The sequence below is a fragment of the Pongo pygmaeus genome, chromosome 13 (assembly GCF_028885625.2).
Source record: "Pongo pygmaeus isolate AG05252 chromosome 13, NHGRI_mPonPyg2-v2.0_pri, whole genome shotgun sequence".
Classification (NCBI taxonomy): Eukaryota; Metazoa; Chordata; class Mammalia; order Primates; family Hominidae; genus Pongo; species Pongo pygmaeus.
In genome coordinates this window covers 111,690,927-111,713,159 of record NC_072386.2, presented here as the reverse complement: position 1 = coordinate 111,713,159, position 22,233 = coordinate 111,690,927, and the positions used below count along the sequence as shown (strand labels likewise).

The window sequence follows — 22,233 nt, the reverse complement described above, 5'->3', positions numbered from 1 at the left end:
CACAATCTAAAGTATATCTCTTTTAACATCTACCCTAGTTTTCTATTTTTTTCTTACAACGCTGATGCTTTTTAACTTTTTTCCTTTTTTTTAAATAAACATTTTTTTCCTTTTTGTTTGTTTATTGTCTTATTTCCCCCACAAGTCTGTCCATGAGAGGGACACATGTCTATTTTGTTCATTAATCAGTGCCCAGCCCAGTGACTGACATATAGTAAGGTTCCAATAAACTTGAGTCAATTTCTAGTTAGTATAAAATCTGAAAGTAACGATACAGTGTATCTTTTAAAAGAATCTACAATTTGGACTTCACATTGTTGTTCTACCTACTGTGGTATGAATGTAGTTACCATCATAATTTTTAAATACTGATTTTTAAAAGTTATAAATAACTAAAACCTTTTTACCCACTTAAAAACTAAAATGTCAAGCAACTTCCTTTTTTTGAATTTTTGCCCCTATGCAATTACATCATGGATTTGAGCTGCTTACTTGCTTACTTTACAACACACTTCGGTAATTTTTGAGAATATGTTACTTCAATCTTTTTGTATACCACATATCTCTTTTTTTTTTTTTTTTTTTTGGCATGTGTTTGATGACAATGTTCATGCTATAGCAGAGATAACTCCTGGTTCTTAATCTAAGTCCCAGGATCTTAAAGGTGGAGAGTGCTTAATTAAAATAGAAGAGATAGATCAGGAAGCAACTTCTCAAGACTACACCTTTTTACATAAAATTAAGTAATTTATTTCTATACGTTATAAAATGCTAATTGGATATCATCATAAATGGAAGAAAATTATAATTGGCAAATTCTAGAACCATATTTGACTCTGAAATTTATTATTCCATAATTAACTAGGCAGCTAACTGCTTTTTAAATTGTTTTATATGGTTATGAAGGGAAAAACACATTTCATTTTTCATTTCCTCTTAGCATTGCTGCTTTGCTTTTACATACCTTTTTTAGTTGTATAGCTTCTTCCAGTTGTTTAAATTCTTCAGTAGCTCTCAGAATTTGTTGTTCTGCCTTTTCTATTTCATCATGCAGTTCTGATAGTCGAATTTGTGCTGCAAATTTAAAAACCATGCTCACATAATATGAAACAAGAAAAATCTTGAATTCTGAAATTTCGACCAGATATTCTTTCTTTGTAATAACCTTCTCCCCGCTCTATTAAACTGTCATTATACATCACAAAAAATTTTTAAAGTAATTACTTATGATTGCTTTTGTCTATTTATTAATCTCTAGAATAAACTGTTTCATTATATAGTATAGAACTATAATTGATCCTTTTATTTGTAAAATTCTTAACATGAAAGGGGCTATTCTCAACACTAGTAAACCCTTTTGAGAGAATAAGACTTTTATTGGGAAACATGCACTTTACATGTTACTAAGTTATAATTAGGTTCAGGATATTAAAAATAACCCATAAAACCTTGTGTTAGAGGCAAATGCTTTACAATGGGATTCAACATCAAGAAATTCACTACTGAGCTCTCTCTCCCAGCTGTTGATGATCTCAAATCAATTATTTTCCACCTCAAATTTAAGATTTCTCTCTCCTTCTCTCCTATAAAACTATGAGCCAGCCCCTTTAAAGCTAGTCTGCACAAAAATCTGATTTATTTTTGCTTTCCCCCAGAGCCTTGCATATAGTATACGCAGACATAAATAACTCAGTTTCTTCTCTTCCTTCACCAAGTCAACCTCTATTTGCCTTCCATGTCTTCCACTTAGCTACCAGTCAAGGAAAGATAAGCCGCTGGTCTGATTGAGAGCACCACAGTGGGCCATAACGCTGGGGGTATGCACAAACCCAGGTCAGAGTTCTCTTTCTTCCATATCCATGCAGCTGAGTGGGTAAGTAGATTCAAAGTCTGTCATTGGCAGGGTCTCTAAAGTGCCCCCCTGCCTTCACTTATTCCTTTATGTGACTTGCCAGAAGGTATTAAGATCCCTTGAATTAGATTGTGGGGCATGGGGCATGTCAGGAAAAGTCAGAGGCTAGCCTTAGGCCCAGGCCTGAGGAGAATGCTCTGTTCCAGCTTATACAAAGCATTGCTTTAAGTTTTTGCTACGTGCATAGTAATCAATCAAGTGGTTCTTTACTTGCTTCAGTTATTACTAATTGTGACTTTGAATTTATAGTTCCAGCGCTTATTTGAAGGAGGGGATTTACTCATTCTTGAATCCCCTGGACATGCTGCTATCAAATTACTGCCAAAAACTCCACTCTTAACCATAACAGGAATCAATACAAAATAAATGCTCGATAAATCTGCTTGATAATCACTACTTTTGTTTTAGATTTTTCATGGAAACAACAATACCATTAACATCTTCAATTAAAAGAGTTATAAAACAAAATTGGCCTACATATTCAATGTTTTTATATATTTTTTTAAAGAATTTAAAATAACTTTTTTAACCTGCACTTATTTTTTTTTCTTTGTCTTCCAGTTGCGTGTCCAGTGGTGTGTGGCCTCTCAAGTTCATGTGATCATTTCTAAGTTGTTCATCTGGCTCCATCTTCTTGATCTGTACTGCCTGAGCATTGTCAATAATATAACTCTCTGTGGCAAACATATTTCTCTTGTATCTGGATTTGCCAATGTAAGGGCTTTCATCTGGGGCTTTATCAATTTCAGCACACTAAAAGCAAAATAATAGATTTATGGTTTAATAAGTGACCTCCAAGCAGTCAAATGACATTATTCATTTTATTAGTGGCAAACATATCACAGAATTGCTCAAGTTTATATAAATTCTACATGCCTAGGAGCTGAAAGATATATATTATTCTTTTATCTTCTTCTTAATATACCAAAAAGGAAATTAGAACTAAAAATGATCTCAAAAGAATTCTTCCTCCTACCACTGAAGAGTGAAAGTTTGGACTGATTGATTAAAGAACTGCCTACAGTTATGTGATTTTTAGCACTGCTTGATCTCTCAAATTAGAAATATGGGTGTTTTATTTTGGTTTCTTGGCTCATATAAGTAAAATCTCAGTCTAATATTTTTTTCAAATACATGGTGTGTAGCCATCAGTATAATACATTTTTATAATTGAATTTTTAAAAATGAAATATCATATGATATTGGTTGGAATTACTGGGTCTTAGAAGTTTGGCATTTCCTCACTTGCAGTGACATTTACGGCATTTGTACCAATCATGATTGACTAATACTGCACCCAGTAATTACTGAACAAACCATGTAAGGAGATGACTATTCCATGGTACTGAAGCACTTTTCTCAGAAGTCTGGATTTAAGGGAGCTGATCAACTCATACACCTGGGAAAGATAGCTGCGAGTCAGACGACTGCTTTTGGTAATGGATATGACTATGGGCAAAGATTCTTTTGAAGTTTTTTACCTCTTTAGGATTCTGTTCTAACTCCCTGAGCCAAGTAAGTCATAGATTGAACCAAAATACAGTTTAATCCTCTCATAACAAGAAAGTGGAATGATATCTGATGAAATCCCTTACATGTCCTCACCACCTGCCCTCCCCCATTCCATCCCATGTGGGCTTTAACTTTGGATTACTAAAAAATTAAAATAACTCACCTCTGATGGATAATAATTTAGTGGCTCAAATTTAGCGTCAATTTTATAAAATGCCAATTCCTGTTCCAGCTCATATTGCTTCTGACATGCTCGTGTTAGTTCTATGGTCTTCTGTTTTAGCTATTGGCCCAATTTGATATGAGACAACATATAGGATCAGTAAGTTAGTATAAAGGTGTGATGATATGGTAAGTTCTCATCATAAGTAATAATTATATATGTTTAAAAACTCCACAGTAAGCTGCACAACACTCAGAACATTTTATCATACTTCTAAATTATAAAAAATGAAATAAAAAATTATTATTTCATCAGAGATCATGTAAAAGACCTTTGAAGTTTATATGCTGCTTCAGGATATAATGAATAATGATTTTAAAAATCACTTAAATTTGTTAAACCTGAAAATATTTTTGTATCAATTATTTTTGTGTAACTGGCCTAATAAATACCTGCTTCCTGATTTTCCAATAATTAGCACTAATTTCTTAAACTGACTTTCCGACTTTAACAATAGTTTCAAATCATAAGGGAAAATGATAACTGACATTAACTGCAGAGAAATAAAGAAGAATGAGAAAGATGAAAATAAGAGCTTGGTTTTAATTGTCATACTGTTGTTGCTGTAGTATTAAGTGTTCAGAACATTATTCTTTGTAATAAAGAATAAGGGATGTGAATAAGCTCAACCAGATCCAAATATGTAATATTTAATTGTAATAAAGTAATTCTACTATAACTTTTTATTCTTAGAAATTTTTGGAGCTTGGAGAAGACAAATGATCCAATCTAATTCTCTGAATTTATAAATACAGAAATTAAGTCTCAGATTGGTGAACTGACTTGTCAAAAGTTACATATTAGATCAGTGTCAGAAACTAAATATTTTATTAACTAACTACTAGTACTAGCTCCTTTCTACTAAACCAAACTTTGAGTTTATTTCAAAGATCCACTAAGTGATTTTTGTCTTTTTTTGGCCAGTATCTGATGGTAGATATCAAAGAAAAAACATGCAGAAAAATTTCATTAATATAAAAATGCAAGCTGAAGAAAATAAAACATAAACAAACACAAACATTTTACAAGGCCCAGGAAATCAAAGTCGTGCATGATTTAGCTCACAGTCACCTCCTGATTATCCATCAAAATGGAAGTAATAGCCTAGATAATGGGTAACATTGAGCCAAATACTCAATGTGTGCCAGACATTGTGCTAAGCATTTTACATAGGTTATTGCACTAAATCTTCACAACCACCCAATAAGATGATAAAAGTTGCACAGAGAAGTTAAATAACTTGCCCAATTTCACAGCCGGTAGTGGAAGAGGCAGAATTCAATTCCAAGTCTCCTGATTTCAAATCCAACACTGCCTATTCTTCCATGCTGCCTTCGATGTACTGCTGCAGGGTGTCCAGCACATTACCCACATTGATATTTTCACTGAATGCTCGTAAGTCTCCGAGTCTCAAGAAAGCAACTCACAATCAACACTGTCAACTAATCTTGGGTTCTCTCCTCAAAACTCATTGGCAATAGTGGCAAACAACAGGCAAATGTGACTGGAATCACAGAGAATACATGAACTGATCTCTGCAGGCAAATAATAATAAATAGGCTGTGCATTTCAAAGTACTTTTGTGCCTTTTATAAGCCCCAGGCTTAGCATATTGTAAGCACTCAGTAAATGTCTGTTGAAGAAATGCATGAATAAAAGCAAAATAGAAGTCAAATGAACTGGAAAGTAGGCTAGTCACAGTATTAGCTTTGGATAATCAAGAGTTGACTACAGGTAACATATTTACCAATCAGAAAAATAATTCTTTCCCCCACATTCAAATTTGCTCTCCTATATAAACATCGATTAAAAAAAAATAATACATACGCACACAACCACATTTCCCAAGAAGACAAGCCAGTTTCAAAACTTAAAATGTAAGCAAGCATATTAATGCAAGTTATCATGCAAACCCTGAAAAACACAGTGTACAATTCAGGCTTGGAAGAACTACCTTTAAGGAAGAATAAAGAATCAGCAGAAAAGGGCCTGCAAGAAACCAAGACAAGGGCTAAAAGAAGAAGCAAACAGATACCGTCACCTGGAGAATTAAACTGTAGTAATACAAGTTGCTCTTTACTGACAACTTACCATAGGAAGACATGGCTTTTAGTATTGGCATTATTCTTACATGGACATATTTTATTGTCATTCTGAGTTATAGATTTACTACCTTCCATTACTTAGCTTGATTCATTTCAAATTATTTTCATTATCACCTCATTAAATCCTCACAATTCTGTGAGGCTAGCAGGACAGGTAAATAATCCTCATTTTAAATATAACTAAACTGAAGCACAGGAATTAAATAATTTGCAAAAGGACAAAGAGTAAATTTGCTTAATATTTGTTGGTGGCAGGACAGGACTACTAGGGTTTAAATGGCCACCAGAAGACTTACTTCAATGCTACTTTTCTTTTATACATTAATTGGCCTAATGCACAAGCAATTACTTTTTTAAACTGGAAAACTTCACATAATCACAGATGACATTATCATTAGATATTCTGCAAAAGATAATAAAAATGTTTTTCAAATATAAGCTCTTAGAATAAGACCCGGAATTATTTTAGGCATCTAATAGTCCTTGGGACTAACAGAATAGGCAAAACCAATATGAACTGGCAATTTAAAGAAGAAATACAAAATAGCCAATAAACATATATGCAATACTCAACTGTCCAACAACTATAAAAATTCAAAATTAAAACAAGATTCCATTTGTTTCTACCATATGTACAAATTCAAAATAATAGTACCCAGTTGGAAATTGGGTATTTTCTTCCCTTCTGAAATGTAAATTGGTTAGAAGCTTTTTGAAGTGTACATTAACATTTATCAAAATTTTAAATGCAAATTACATGGTAATTCCACTTCTAATGGTTTATGCTAAAGAAATACTAGTATGAATGCATAAGGTATATATAGACACACACACACAGATTTTCTCTGTAGTACTGTCTAATAGCAAAAAATGTGAAAGCAATCTAAATATCCATCAATAGGAATACGCTAACTAAATTATGAAGAATACATTTAATGGAACACAACATAGACTTTAAAAAGAGTAAGAAGGCTTTATCTATGCATGTACATATATTTTTTAACTTGGAGAGTTGTCCATGTATGCTGTTTTGTGAAAGTTAAGATGCTGAATAATAATATACAGTCGACTCTCCATATCTGTGAGTTCTGCATCTGTGGATTCAACTAAACACAGATTAAATATATTTTTTTAAAAGGATGGTCGCATCTGTATTGAACATATAGATATTTTTTCTTAATTATTATTCCCTAAACAATATAATATTTATTAGCATTAACAATGTCTTAGGTATTATAAGTAATCTAGCAATGATTTTAAAGTATACTAGAGGATGTACGAAGGTCACTTGCAAATACTACACCATTTTACAAAAAGGACTTGAGCATCCATGGATTTTGGTATCCATGGGGGTGTCCTGGAACCAATCCCCCACAGATACAGAGGAATTACTGTATACAGTAACATTCCTTTTTTTATTACAAAAATATTCAAAGGTATAACATGCTTAATTATATATACATTATGTAATTACATGTATACTGTATAAGAAGCATGGAAAACAAAATATTAATATCTGGGGAATGGGGTAGGGAAGAGTGGACTTTGATTTCTGCTAAATACAGTTGTGTTGTCTAAATTTGTTACAATGAACACACATTAATTTTGTATATAAATGTGTTTTTATTTTATTTTTATTTTTGTAGAGACAGGGTCTCATTATGTTGCCCAGGCTGATGTTGAATTCCTGACCTCAAGTGATCCTTCCACCTCAGCATCCCAAAGTGTTGGGATTAAAGGCATGAGTGATGGCGCCTGGCATAAACATGTTTTTAAATGGTTAATGATAAAAATAACATCACGACACAGAGAAGAGCACAGGCTGACTTCTAACAAAAATAGGTATAGAAAAAAAAGCAAAAACTTCTGACAGTTTACAAAACATTTATTCACAGCACAAACATATCAATAACATTATAAATAAGCAAAAGAGAAAACTAGGCAACTACAATTCATAGTTTTGGGATAGTGGAAAGTCTTAAGGTCTGACATTTTGCCAAGGTTTTCAATGGGCTGACTAACGTGCACCAGGGAATCAGCATAAAGGTATTATAAAGTTATTTTATCTTAGTAATAAAAGATGGATTCCATGTCCAAAAAGACCTATAACTCACAAAATTTGGGATAATTTTGCCAGATCGCATTCTAAATGTTTTTGCCAATGAACAGCCTCACCTACAATGTTGTTTTTAAAAAATACAAATGTCTAGGAGTACATAATGCAGCCCAAGATAGCATTAGTCTTTTGGGAAGCCATATTATCTAGTATACAGTCAACTACAATTCATAAGTCTTTCCACATATTTCTGTTAAACCACATCTTCCCCATTATATGGTCAGGAAGTTGTATTTTTAGACCCAAGGGCAAAGAATTATCTGTCTTAAGAGAATACAGCCAAAGCAATGTAAAACATGAACTTACCAATTCATTTTTTGTGTTTAAGTCACTCTTGAGTTCCTCACAGCTCCGTTTCTGTAACATGGCCTCCTCTTTTAATGATTGATTCAATTTATCTTGATTTTTAATTTCCTCAAGGAACCTTGTTTGTTTGCTCTTAAGTTCTTCAGTTTCTAACATCTTTTTTTCTAGGTCTCTTTCCAGTCTTTCTACCTCTTCTGCCAATGAAAATTTAATAGTTTATTTATCATTATATTTCCTATTTTTAAAAAGGTAAGAATATTTCTCAAACAATAGTGAAAAAAGTCTAAAAATATTGTAAATACAATTCTACTTTTAAAATTAGCCACCATGGTTTTGGAAAAAAGACTATCCTGATCTTGAAATTGAGGCAAGAAGGCATCATTTCAATGACATTTTTAAAAGATAACACTTTACTTCCAAGTATTTAATCCAATTAGTGTACTGATAAATGAGTTTTTTTCTAGGTGACCTTTGAAAAACATGCAATAGTTTATCAGACATTAGTAATTACATTTCAAAGGATGCTGCAAACATGTTTGCAAAATTCTGTATTATCTTAAAATCCTTCAATGGCTTCCTGCTACTCTTAGGATAAGATCCAAAAGGCTTGAGAAAAGCTGATAAAGCTCTTCATAATTTGGACCCAACCTCCCTCTTCTGCCTCATCTTCAAGCATACTCTACTGCAGCTTTCTTAAAGTGATCCCATTTCTTCAGATTTGTGATGCCTCTTCTCACCTATAGGCTTTTATTCACACACTTTCCCTAGAACTGTCTTCCTCTACCTCCTACTGGGCTATTTTGCATCCTCCAGGTCTTAAGTTTTTTAAAAATATTTTGAGAAGCCTGCCCAGGCCCTATCCTGTCACCAGGTTAGATGATTCTGAGGTATACTCCCATGCTACCCTGAAACTCTGCTTGGCCCTTGTCACACAGGGAGTAGTAAAATGTGATCAAATAGCTTAGCTGTCTGCGTTCCCCCACTAAAGCGTCACAAAAGCAGAAACTACATCTATCTGGCTCACCTAGACTAGATCCTAAGAGCCTAGCACATTAAAGTCTCCTAATTAACATCTGAAGGCATGAAGGAACCATAAGTAGTCTAACCATTTCGCCCAAAAGTTATCTAGATGACTTTCCTTTGCATTATTAATATTTTTAATGATTCCAAAACATAAACTTCAGAATAAGAAATGTTGAGTTAGGGAGATTCCAAACTAATAAAAACTTGCCACGTTTCTCAAGTATTGGATCAAACCATATGAAATTGCCATTTTTGGAGGTCAAAACAGACTAAAACTAATTTCAAATGAACAGACAGGCTCATTTCCCAACACTCTAAATTGGCTATTTCATACCTTCCTCTTTCTTCTCAAACTTCCCATACACCTTCATCTATTTTCTCTCTCACCTGATTATCTCAACTTTAATTAAGAAAATGACCTCATCAATAAGAACTACCTATTTTCCCACCACCACAGCAACAAAACTACCCACACCTGCACATATCTTCGCTCCTTTCTGAAGGAGAAAGTGTCACTCCTACCAAGGGATGATTTTTCCTTTTTTTCTCTAATCTCATTCTCATGTCTTCTCAAGAACCAAAAGAACTGAGCCATGTCTTGTTTCTCCACTCTGCTTTTAGGTTTTTTTTTTTTTTTTTTTGCATGGAGTCTCGCTCTGTCACCCAGGCTGAAGTGGAGTGGGATGACCTCAGCTCGCTGCAGCCTCCGTCTACCAGGTTCAAGTGATTCTCTTCTCTCAGCCTCCCAAGTAGCTGAGATTACAGGCGCCCAAAACCACACCCAGCTAATTTTTGTATTTTTAGTAGAGATGGGGTTTTGCCACGTTAGCCAGGCTGGTCTCAAACTCCTGACCTCAAGTGATCCACCTGCCTCGGCCTCCCAAAGTGCTCAGATTACAGGTGTGAATCGCTACACCCGGCCTCCACTCCACTTTTGAATATTCTGTTCATTTGTTTTTTTGTTTTCTGGCTTTGAGGTTTACTGCATTTGTTGTTTCTGCCCATTTCCTGGTCTGGAAGCCACTGGTGAATTTTTCAGTTTTAATTTTTGATCTTTTTAAAAAAAATTATTTATTAAGTACTAGAACAGACATTGTGGGAGAAAATTTCAAATCTCCAGCCAAATGTCTCCCTCCTATTCACTCTCCAAGCCATTATAATCTAGCATCTGTCCCCACTATTCCTTAACTACTCCTGTCAAGATCATTATCACCTGTTGCCAATCTAAAGCACTTCTCTACTTCTCACTTCATATCTCAGTAACATTCAACAGAGTTGACCACTTCCTCTCTTGAAAACTTCTCTGGGCTATTTCCCACTATTTCCTGGTTTTCTCCTACCTTGCTGGCCTTTCTCAGCTTCCTTAGCGGACTGCTTTTCTTCCTTCTCCCAACCACTGCCTGAGTAAGCTGATTTCCATGCAATTTAATGTCATTTTTATGCTGATGTGACTCAGCATAAAATTTGTATGGCTAGTCCAGATCTCTTTAAACTCCAGACTCACATTTCTGACTCTGACACCTCCACTTAGTTGTCTCACAGACATTTCAAACTGAATATGTCCTAAATAAAACTCTGAATTCTTCATTTTTATAAATGATATCACCATCTAGCCACTTACTTACTTGAGCCAAAAGCCTGGGAATTATCCAATCCATTAGAAAATGCTGCCGCTTCTACCTTCAAAACTGATCCATCTATCTTTCATTTCCACATCCAGCATGTTAACTACAGGCCATCAACGTTTCCAACATGGATCACTCCTATCCAAGTGTTAACCAGGGCTGACTCTGCTTAGATTTCAAGATCTTGTGATGTATTCAGATGGTATGGCATAGACTCCAGCCTAGATTGCTACGCTAGCCTCCTAACAGGTCCCTTCATCTCCATTTTCCCTGCTCCAAATCATTCTCTACTATGTATCAAAAATGATGTCCTATCGCTACTTTTTAAAAAATTGCCAATGGCAGCCAGGAACGGTGGCTCACGCCTGTAATCCCAGCACTTTGGGAGGCAGAGGCAGGAGGATCACCCAATGTGGGGAGTTCGAGACCAGCCTGACCCTGTCAGAGAAATCAGAGAACCCCCATCTCTACTAAAAATACAAAATTAGCCTGGTGTGGTGGTGCACACCTGTAATCCCAGCTACTTGGGAGGCTGAGGCAGGAGAATCGCTTGAACTTGAACCTGGGAGGCAGAGGTTGTGGTGAGCTGAGAGCACACCATTGCACTCCAGCCTGGGCAACAAGAGCAGAACTCTGTCTCAAAAAAAAAAAAAAATTGTCAATGGCTTTCCAATGCACCTGAAATAAAATCAAAATTCCAAGGCCCTGTGCCATCTCACACCTACCTATGTCTACACGTCTTTTATTGAGCTGTCCTCCAGTCTGATTTTCTTTTTCTTCTTTTTTTGGATAGTTTTATTTATTTTTATTTATTTTACTTTTTTTTTTATTATACTGTAAGTTCTAGGGTACATGTGCACAACATGCAGGTTTGTTACATATGTATACATGTGCCATGTTGGTGTGCTGCACCCATTAACTCCTCATTTACATTAGGTATTTCTCCTAATGCTATCCCTCCCCCCAGCCCCACCCCACGACAGGCCCAAGTGTGTGGTGTTCCCCATCCTGTGTCCAAGTGTTCTCATTGTTCAGTTCCCACCTATGAGAAAGAACATGCGGTGTTTGGTTTTCTGTCCTTGTGATAGTTTGCTCAAAATGATGGTTTCCAGCTTCACCCATGTCCCTACAAAGGACATGAAGTCATCCTTTTTTATGGCTGCATAGTATTCCATGGTGTATATGTGCCACATTTTCTTAATCCAGTCTATCATTGATGGACATTTAGGTTGGTTCCAAGTTTTTGCTATTGTGAATAGTGCCGCAATAAACATACATATGCATGTGTTTTTATAGTAGCATGATTTATAATCCTTTGGGTATATACCCAGTAATGGGATGGCTGGGTCAAATGGTATTTCTAGTTCTAGATCCTTGAGGAATCACACACTGTCTTCCACAATGGTTGAACTAGTTTACAGTCCCACCAACAGTGTAAAAGTGTTCCAATTTCTCCACATCCTCTCCAGCATCTGTTGTTTCCTGACTTTTTAATGATCGCCATTTTAACTGGTGTGAGATGGTATCTCATTGTGGTTTTGATTTGCATTTCTCTGATGACCAGTGATGATGAGCATGTTTTCATGTGTCTGTGGGCTGCATAAATGTCTTCTTTTGAGATGTGTCTGTTTGTATCCTTCACCCACTTTTTGATGTGTTTTTTTTTTTTTCTTGTAAATTTGTTTAAGTTCTTTGTAGATTCTGGATATTAGCCCTTTGTCAGATGGGTAAATTGCAAAACTTTTCTCCCATTCTGTAGGTTGCCTGTTCACTCTGATGGCAGTTTCTTTTGCTGTGCAGAAGCTCTTTAGTTTAATTAGATCCCATTTGTCAATTTTGGTTTTGTCGCCATTGCTTTTGGTGTTTTAGACATGAAGTCCTTGCCCATGCCTATGTCCTGAATAGTATTGCCTAGGTTTTCTTCTAGGGTTTTTATGGTTTTAGGTCTGACATTTAAGTCTTTAATCCATCTTGAATTAATTTTTTTATAAGGTGTAAGAAGAGATCCAGTTTCAGCTTTCTACATACGGCTAGCCAGTTTTCCTATCACCATTTATTAAATAGGGAATCCCTTCCCCATTTCTTGTTTTTGTCAGGTTTGTCAAAGATCAGATGGTCATAGATGTGTGGTATTATTTCTGAGGGCTCTGTTCTGTTCCATTGGTCTATGTCTCTGTTTTGGTACCAGTACCATGCTGTTTTGTTTACTGTAGCCTTGTAGTATAGTTTGAAGTCGGGTAGCGTGATGCCTCCAGCTTTGTTCTTTTTGCTTAAGATTGTCTTGGCAATGCGGGCTCTTTTTTGGTTCCATATGAACTTTAAAGTAGTTTTTTCCAATTCTATGAAGAAAGGCATTGGTAGCTTGATGGGGATGGCACTGAATCTATAAATTACCTTGGGCAGTATGGCCATTTTCATGATACTGATTCTTCCTATCCATGAGCATGGAATGTTCTTCCATTTGTTTGTGTCCTCTTTTATTTTGTTAAGCTGTGGTTTGTAATTCTCCTTGAAGAGATCCTTCACATCCCTTTTAAGCTGGATTCCTAGGTATTTTATTCTCTTTGAAGCAATTGTGAATGGGAGTTCACTCATGATTTGGCTCCCTGTTTGTCTATTATTGGTGTATAGGAATGCTTGTGATTTTTGCTCATTGATTTTGTATCCTGAGAGTTTGCTGAAGTTGCATATTGGCTTAAGGAGATTTTGGCTGAGACGATGGGGTTTTCTAAATATACAATCATGTCATCTGCAAACTGAGACAATTTGACTTCCTCTTTCCCTAACTGAATACCCTTTATTTCTTTCTCCTGCCTGATTGCCCTGGCCAGAAATTCCAACACTATGTTGAATAGGAGTGGTGAGAGAGGGCATCCCTGTCTTGTGCCAGTTTTCAAAGGGAATGCTTCCAGTTTTTGCCCATTCAGTATGATATTGGCTGTGGGTTTGTCATAAATAGCTCTTATTATTTTGAGATATGTCCCATCAATACCTAATTTATTGAGAGTTTTTAGCATGAAGGGCTGTTGAATTTTGTCAAAGGCCTTTTCTGCATCTATTGAGATAATCATATGGTTTTTGTCTCTGGTTCTGTTTATATGATGGATTACGTTTATCGATTTGTGTATGTTGAACCAGCCTTGCATCCCAGGGATGAAGCCCACTTGATCATGGTGGATAAGCTTTTTGATGTGTTGCTGGATTTGGTTTGCCAGTATTTTATTGAGGATTTTCACATCTATGTTCATCAGGGATATTGGTCTAAAATTCTCTTTTTTTGCTGTGTCTCTGCCAGGCTTTGGTGTCAGGATGATGCTGGCCTCACAAAATGAGTTAGGGAGGATTCCCTCTTTTTCTATTCATTGGAAGAGTTTCAGAAGGAATAGTACTAGCTCCTCTTTGTACCTCTGGTAGAATTCGGCTGTGAATCCATCTGGTCCTGGAGTTTTTTTGGTTGGCAGGCTCTTAATTATTGCTCAATTTCAGAGCCTGTTATTGGTCTATTCCGCGATTCAACTTCTTCCTGGTTTAGTCTTGGGAGAGTGTATGTGTCCAGGAATTTATCCATTTCTTCTAGATTTTCTAGTTTATTTGTGTAGAGGTGTTTATAGTATTGTCCGATGGTAGTTTGTATCTCTGTGGGATCAGTGGTGATATCCCCTTTATCATTTTTTATTGTGTCTATTTGATTCTTCTCTCTTTTCTGCTTTATTAGTCTTGCTAGTGGTCTATTTTGTTGATCTTTTCAAAAGCTCCTGGATTCATTGATTTTTTTTGGAGGGTTTTTTGTGGCTCTATTTCCTTCAGTTTGGCTCTGATTTTAGTTGTTTCTTGCCTTCTGCTAGCTTTTGAATGTGTTTGCTCTTGCTTCTCTTGTTCTTTTAATTGTGATGTTAGGGTGTTGATTTTAGATCTTTCCTGCTTTCTCTTGTGGGCATTTAGTGCTATACATTTCCCTCTACGCACTGCTTTAAACGTGTCCTAGAGATTCTGGTATGTTGTGTCTTTGTTCTCATTGGTTTCAAAGAACATCCTTATTTCTGCTTTCATTTCGTTAAGTACCCAGTAGTCATTCAAGAGCAGGTTGTTCAGTTTCCATGTAGTTGAGTGGTTTTGAGTGAGTTTCTTAATCCTGAGTTCTAGTTTGATTGCACTGTGGTCTGAGAGACAGTTTCTTATAATTTCTGTTCTTTTACATTTGCTGAGGAGTGCTTTACTTCCAACTATGTGGTCAATTTTGGAATAAGCGCGATGTGGTGCTGAGAAGAATGTATGTTCTGTTGATTTGGGGTGGAGAGTTCTGTATTAGGTCTGCTTGGTGCAGAGCTGAGTTCAATTCCTGGATATCCTTGTTAACTTTCTCTCTCGTGGATCTAACATTGACAGTAGGGTGTTAAAGTCTCCCATTATTATTGTGTGGGAGTCTAAGTCTCTTTGTAGGTCACTAAGGACTTGCTTTATGAATCTGGATTCTCCTGTATTGGGTGCATATATATTTAGGATAGTTAGCTCTTCTTGTTGAATTGATCCCTTTACCATTATGTAATGGCCTTCTTTGTCTCTTTTGATCTTTGTTGGTTTAAAGTCTGTTGTATCAGAGACCAGGAATGCAACCCCTGCCTTTTTTTGCTTTCCATTTGCTTGGCAGATCTTCCTCCATCCCTCTATTTTGAGCCTATGTGTGTCTCTGCACATGAGATGGGTCTCCTGAATGCAGCACACGGATGGGTCTTGACTCTTTATCCAATTTGCCAGTCTGTGTCTTTTAATTGGGGCATTTAGCCCATTTACATTTAAGGTTAATATTGTTATGTGTGAATTTGGTCCTGTCATTATGATGTTAGCTGGGTAATTTTCTCATTACTTGATGCAGTTTCTTCCTTGCGTCGATGGTCTTTACAATATGGCATGGTTTTGCAGTGGCTGGTACCGGTTGTTCCTTTCCATGTTTAGTGCTTCCTTCAGGAGCTCTTGTAAGGCAGGCCTGGTGGTGACAAAATCTCTCAGCATTTGCTTGTCTGTAAAGGATTTTATTTCTCCTTCACTTATGAAGCTTAGTTTGGTTGGATATGAAATTCTGGGTTGAAAATTCTTTTCTTTAAGAATGTTGAATATTGGCCCCTACTCTCTTCTGGCTTGTAGAGTTTCTGCCAAGAGATCTGCTGTTAGTCTGATGGGCTTCCCTTGTGGGTAACCCGACCTTTCTCTCTGCCTGCCTTTAACATTTTTTCCTTCATTTCAACTTTCGTGAATCTGACAATTATGTGTCTTGGAGTTGCTCTTCTCGAGGAGTATCTTTGTGGTGTTCTCTGTATTTCCTGAATTTGAATGTTGGCCTGCCTTGCTAGGTTGGGGAAGTTCTGCTGGATGATATCCTGAAGAGTGTTTTCCAACTTGGTTCCATTCTCCCTGTCACTTTCAGGTACACCATTCAATTGTAGATTTGGTCTTTTCACATAGTCCCATATTTCTTGGAGGCTTTGTTCATTTCTTTTTACTCTTTTTTCTCTAAACTTCTCTTCTGGCTTCATTTCATTCACTTGATCTTCAATCACTGATACTCTTTCTTCCAGTTGATCGAATCGGCTACTGAAGCTTGTGCATGCGTCACGTAGTTCTCGTGCCGTGGTTTTCAGCTCTGTCAGGTCATTTAAGGTCTTCTCTACGCTGTTTATTCTAGTTAGACATTCATGCATTCTTTTTTCAAGGTTTTTACCTTCTTTGCGATGGGTTCAAACATCCTCCTTTAGCTCGGAGAAGTCTGTTATTACTGATCTTCTGAAGCCCTCTTCTTTCAACTTGTCAAAGTTATTCTCCATCCAGCTTTGTTCCGTTGCTGGCGAGGAGCTGCGTTCCTTTGGAGGAGAAGAGGCACTCTGATTTTTAGAATTTCCAGCTTTTCGGCTCTGGTTTCTCCCCATCTTTGTGGTTTTATCTACCTTTGGTCTTTGATGATGGTGACGTACAGATGGGGTTTTGGTGTGGATATCCTTTCTGTTTGTTAGCTTTCCTTCTAACAGTCAGGACCCTGAGCTGCAGGTCTGTTGGAGTTTGCTGGAGGTCCACTCCAGACCCTGTTTGCCTGGGTATCACCAGCGGAGGCTGCGGAACCGCAAATATTGCAGAACGGCAAATGTTGCTGCCTGATTGTTACTCTGGAAGCTTCGTCTCAGAGGGGCACCCGGCTGTATGAGGTATCACAGCCAGCCCCTACTGGGAGGTGCCTCCCAGTTAGGCTACTCAGGGGTCAGGGACCCACTTGAGGAGGCAGTCTGTCCATTCTCAGATCTCAAACTCTGTGCTGGGAGAACCACTACTCTCTTCAAAGCTGTCAGTCAGGGACATTTAACTCTGATTTTCTTTCACCTCCTTAAACTCACAGGGTCTTTTGAGCCTCAAAGAACAAGGTGTTCCCTCCCCTTAATGCCATTCTTCACATGGCTAACCCTCTCTTCTCTTTGCTTTCGGGTTAAATGTCACTCTCTCAGAGAGCCATTCCTCTGTGCCACAAAGAGGGTTCCCCTGTTACTTTATCTGGTTTTTCTTTTGTCTGTCTTCTCTGCCAAAACATAACCTGCATGGACGCCAGCACCATATGTCTTCCTTCCCATTGTATCCTTAGTGCCAAATCCAGTTGCCTGGTGCACAGTACACACTCAGTAAATATTTGTTGAATTGATTTATGCTGCCATTTCCCATGTACATTTTAATAGCATTATAAAGTTCATAATACATATTTCTAGATAATTTCTGAAAATAAATTTCTCCCTCACCCAAATTTATTATTTTTTTCAATTTAATCTTACCTAAACTGAATCTCTCAAAAGCCTCCTGTCTATCCTGAGTGGTTACTGGCTGACCTTCCAAACTTTCCAGTGAACGGAGGTGGAAAATGGTAAACTGGAGGTAATGAGGAAGGGTCACAACTGGATTTTCAACTAGGATCAGAGAAATCAAATCTTGAAGCGGTTTCAACTTGCTTATATCTTGGAGCTGAAATGATATAACATTAGCATTGGTAAAATTTAATTTAAAAATCATAACATACTTAAAGGAAGTTACAAATCAAGGAAATTTAACATGGCAAGGAATCTATTCATGAAACCAATTACCCAAAAGTAGTGGTGTCAGGAAAGGGAGTATATGAGTATTTATAGTGTATTTGGGCAGTATTAGGCATTTTCCATACACTATTTCATTTGTGACTCCTCACAACAACTTATCATGTAAGTATCATCTTAATTTTACAGATGAAGAAACTCAGGATCAAAGAAGTTAGGTGACTTGCCCAAAGCTCAAAGCCTTGTAAGTGAATGAAACAGGATTTGAATTCAAGTTTGTGTAACTCTCAACTTTGTCTTTTCATTATACTGATTCAACAAATCAAAAAAAGAATGGTTATAAAAAATATTTTGGTAAATCTTCAGATAACTGTGCTATAATTGATAGTTTATTCAGATAGTTCATTCGCAACCTAAAAAGGCTGAGAAACAGTACTCCAAGTAGCTAGTACAAATAAATCTTCTCTCCCAAGTGAATGTGCAGCACTCTTCATAATGCCAATGTCAAATATCAACGGGGTAAGGACATCATACAAAATTAGAAATAAATATTTATTGATTTTCCTGTTGCACAGCTGACACTAAGTTGACACTATCTAAGGACCAACTACTTCAGGAATATTTATGGCAAATTTTAGATCTATGGCTACCTCTTCCCATCGTCCCATAGCGTCAACAGCCCCAAGGTGATGCTGTACAACATGGGGTTGGGCTTGGGCTCTGAGGCTCTTAGACTGTCACAGGATGAAATTAGAAAGCATAGGTATTGTTAACAACACGGCATTCAATGAATATTGCTTATTATTATTGGCCTCCACTGGTGAAGGCTTAAAGAATATAGCTTTAGACTTATTTAGTGTTTTAAAGTTTTTTTAAAAGCATTTTCACATCTATCATTTCATCTGAGCCCCCATAATACCCCTGTAAAGGAGGCAGTATAGGGATTATTTTCCCCAAACAGTGGTTTTAGAGGGATTAAAGAATTCTCCAAGGTCATGGAAGGCAATTCTATAGAGGCCCATCTTTGAAGTCACATCTTTCATTTTCTATTTTACAACTGATGTTCACTAAATTATAGCACAATTTTCCCAATTTTAATACAAATGTAAATAAACTAACATATTTACTAAGCAAATGCTTATTAAATACCTAGCTGTGAATAAATACCATAAGAAAATTATAAACTATATTCCAGAGAAAAATATACAACATCATCCAAATATGTAAATCATGATAACAAAGTTTCCCTATTATAAAAAGCTAGTGATCAACCTCCTATAACACCTAACATCATAATCAAAATAAACTGGTAAATTTGAAATTGCAAGTTAATACTGTCAAAAAAAAAAAAAAAAAAAAAAAAAAAACCCAGAACTTTCTTCTAGGCATTCAGTGATCTGGATTCTGGCACAAAATGTGGATAAGGGACTTAACCTGTCCTAGACCTTACTTGTTACTACCTAACTCATAGTGTTATAAAAATAATCCTTGTACTGCCTTCTTAACAAGAATGTTATGAGGTTTACATGAAACGATAAATGTAAAAATGCTAAGAGGTCAACTCTAGGTTACTACGGAACCCATGCAAAATGAGGACTGCTTGTATTTAATTAATCTAGAAAATCATGGGTTATGTCTGAATCTAGTGTTTAGTCAAAGGAGCAAAATCTTTAAAGGAAGAAATCCCATTTTTAAAAAACTTAGATATTTTTAATATTTTATTTTTTAAGAAGTCTAAAAATTCCTGCTATTTTGAATAACTTACCGATGATATCTTGTTGCCTTTCAAATTGAGGACTCGCAAAGATTTTAACTTCTTCCCTAACCATACTGGAATACGCTCAATTTCATTTCCTGCAAGGTTAAGCTTTTGCAGATTACACATATTTTCTATGCCTTCAATTTTGCTGGAAAGCAAAGGATAAAATAAAATTTAGTAAGTACAATTATAGAGTCTCTCCATTGTATTTTTAGAATAAACAGCCTTAGCTCCATGTTAGATTACTTTTCATAATGATAATTTATCAACTCTTTTCATAAATGAGAACAGAGAAAAGTAGCTAAAGCCAAATTTACCAGAACAGCTAAACTGCCAACCTTTTATTACTATGCCCAGGAATCCTATCAATCTTATTATTAGACTTTGCAACTCCATAACATAGAAAAGAAAAATGTGTCCGTGGCATTCTCACCGACTAATGTGAACAGTACTAGCAAACAGCTAGTGGAGAGCTGGGAAACTCAATAGCACCCTGTGCTATCTGCCACATTCCTGTCCAAAAGATGTTCTTAACTACTGTCTTAAGTTATCATAAAAACATTAGCTATGCCAGCAGGATATGGGAACCCATAGACGATACTTTATTTAGGAATACAAGTAATTTAATCAGAACTTTTAAATAAAGCATTTATCACACATATTGATGAATTCTGATTGATGAAGGTTTTTCCCAAGTCACTTATAATTTATTTGTCAATTTAATTCTTTGGTCAATTTTCTATACTGCACAAATACTTCAGAGCCTCTATCTACACTGGGTAAATATTTCTAAACTTCTCTACTTTCACTTTCATTTTGCTGAAATATTTTCATCAGAATCAACTTTTTATACAAATTTTATAATAAGGGTTTGGTTCATTAATCATTTTTTTTCATTTCAGTTTTGTCATATCAGAACTTCTGCCATTGCTAGTCATTTTCTTGGCCATCATATTTACCAAGTCTAACTTGGGGGAAAAGCATGCAGATATTAAGAATTTCAAGATTTGATTCTTGTATCATTTTGTCTATAACAAGTTTTCTATATGCAGTTTTACCCACTGTCAGTTTTAGTATGTTTATTTCTCACAGTAATATTTATTATGAATTGGAAACAGGATTGAGAGCATATTTCTTGTAGCAATGAGCAAAGAACACTAGAATCAAAACAGATTAGAACATCTTGGGGGTCAAAATGTCAGGGTTAAAACATTCTGCTTCATGTCAACATTCTTAATGTAATAAGGTAATAAATCATAGACAATATCTGGGAAAACTTCCTGTCAGAAATGAAATTAAGATATAATTTGGTGCTCAAAAATATCTCTCTTTGATAATGCTAGATGTTATTCTGTACTTCAGTAATGCCAAAACATACACAGTTACCTACCATATGTGAAGAGACAGACATTCATTTGATCAATGAATAAAGATAAAAATATCTTCTGTTTCTGTGTCAAAGGATTCTTTCAGTAATGTGGATAACATTAATCTACCTCTCTAACAAAGCTACCTGCAATGCTACCTAAAGATTTCGTTATATAACTCACCTGATTTTGTTATATGATAAGTTGAGTTCACGTAATTTTAACAGCTTGTCCAACTTTTCAATCTTCCCTATTAGATTATAGCTGAGATTCAGTACTTCAAGTTTAACACATTTTTCCAAATTCTCGATATACTAATTGGAAACAAATGAATAAATACTTTACACAACAGATGACTTGACATAAAGTACAATATTTACGTATGTGCATCAGGGGCTGTTTGATCAGTCATCAGAAAATAATATACCCTTACTGCTCTCCTGGACAATCCCTTGATGCAGCTCTCCTTGACTAGGAGTAATAACTCTACTCAAGCTACCAAACTCTCCTTGCCCTTCAGTGGACAACAACATTGTCTATATACTAAGAAGCTCAAGACTATCCAACAAGATTTCCCGCACTATCGTTCCCTCTACCTCAGTTTTGCTATACCTCTCCCTCACGTTCCCCTCCTTTCTTCCAAAAGATAGTGCTATGGTTTTAGTGTCCCCTCCAAAGCTCATGTTGAATTTAACTGCCATTGTGACAGTTCTGAGAGGCGAGACCTTTATGTGGTGATTAGGTCATGACGGTTCTGCCCTCAGGAATGAATGAATGCCATTATCTTGGGAGTGGATTAATTATCACAGGAATTCAGCCTCCTTTTTCTCTCTATGTCTCACACGCTTTTGCTCTCTTGCTCTGCCTCACCATGGGATGCCTTCTACCATGTCATGACGCGGCAAGAACGCCCTCCCTAGATGCAGCACTTCAATCTTGAACTTCCCAGCCTCCAGAACTGTGAGCCAAAGAAATCTTTATTCTTTATAAATTACCCAGTCTGTGGTAGTCTGTTAACAGCAGCAGAAAATGGACTAAGAGACTAAGAGAGATAGCTTTCTTCTTTTTCTTTTTTTTTTGGGCAGCGGGGGACCAAGTCTCGCTGTTGGCCAGGCTGGAGTGCAGTGGTGCAATCTTGGCTCACTGCAACCTCTGCCTCTCGGGTTCAAGCGATTCTCCTGCCTCAGCCTCCCGAGTAGCTGGGACCACAGGCGTGTCCCACCT

General features: G+C 36.4%; 1 protein-coding gene across 22 annotated transcripts in view; it reads right to left on the bottom strand.

Annotated features, from left to right (window-relative positions):
- CNTRL (centriolin) overlaps positions 1-22,233 on the bottom strand; it is a 102,386-nt gene that overhangs the window by 63,612 nt on the left and 16,541 nt on the right. For all 22 annotated transcript variants that reach the window (XM_063649877.1, XM_063649882.1, XM_063649886.1 and 19 more), the window contains 7 exons: positions 21,193-21,323; positions 19,649-19,790; positions 17,629-17,815; positions 8,175-8,368; positions 3,588-3,707; positions 2,443-2,665; positions 965-1,074 (listed from right to left, as the gene is read on the bottom strand). In XM_063649877.1, the coding sequence (XP_063505947.1) occupies positions 965-1,074; positions 2,443-2,665; positions 3,588-3,707; positions 8,175-8,368; positions 17,629-17,815; positions 19,649-19,790; positions 21,193-21,323 (1,107 nt within the window). The remainder of the gene's footprint in view (positions 1-964; positions 1,075-2,442; positions 2,666-3,587; positions 3,708-8,174; positions 8,369-17,628; positions 17,816-19,648; positions 19,791-21,192; positions 21,324-22,233) is intronic.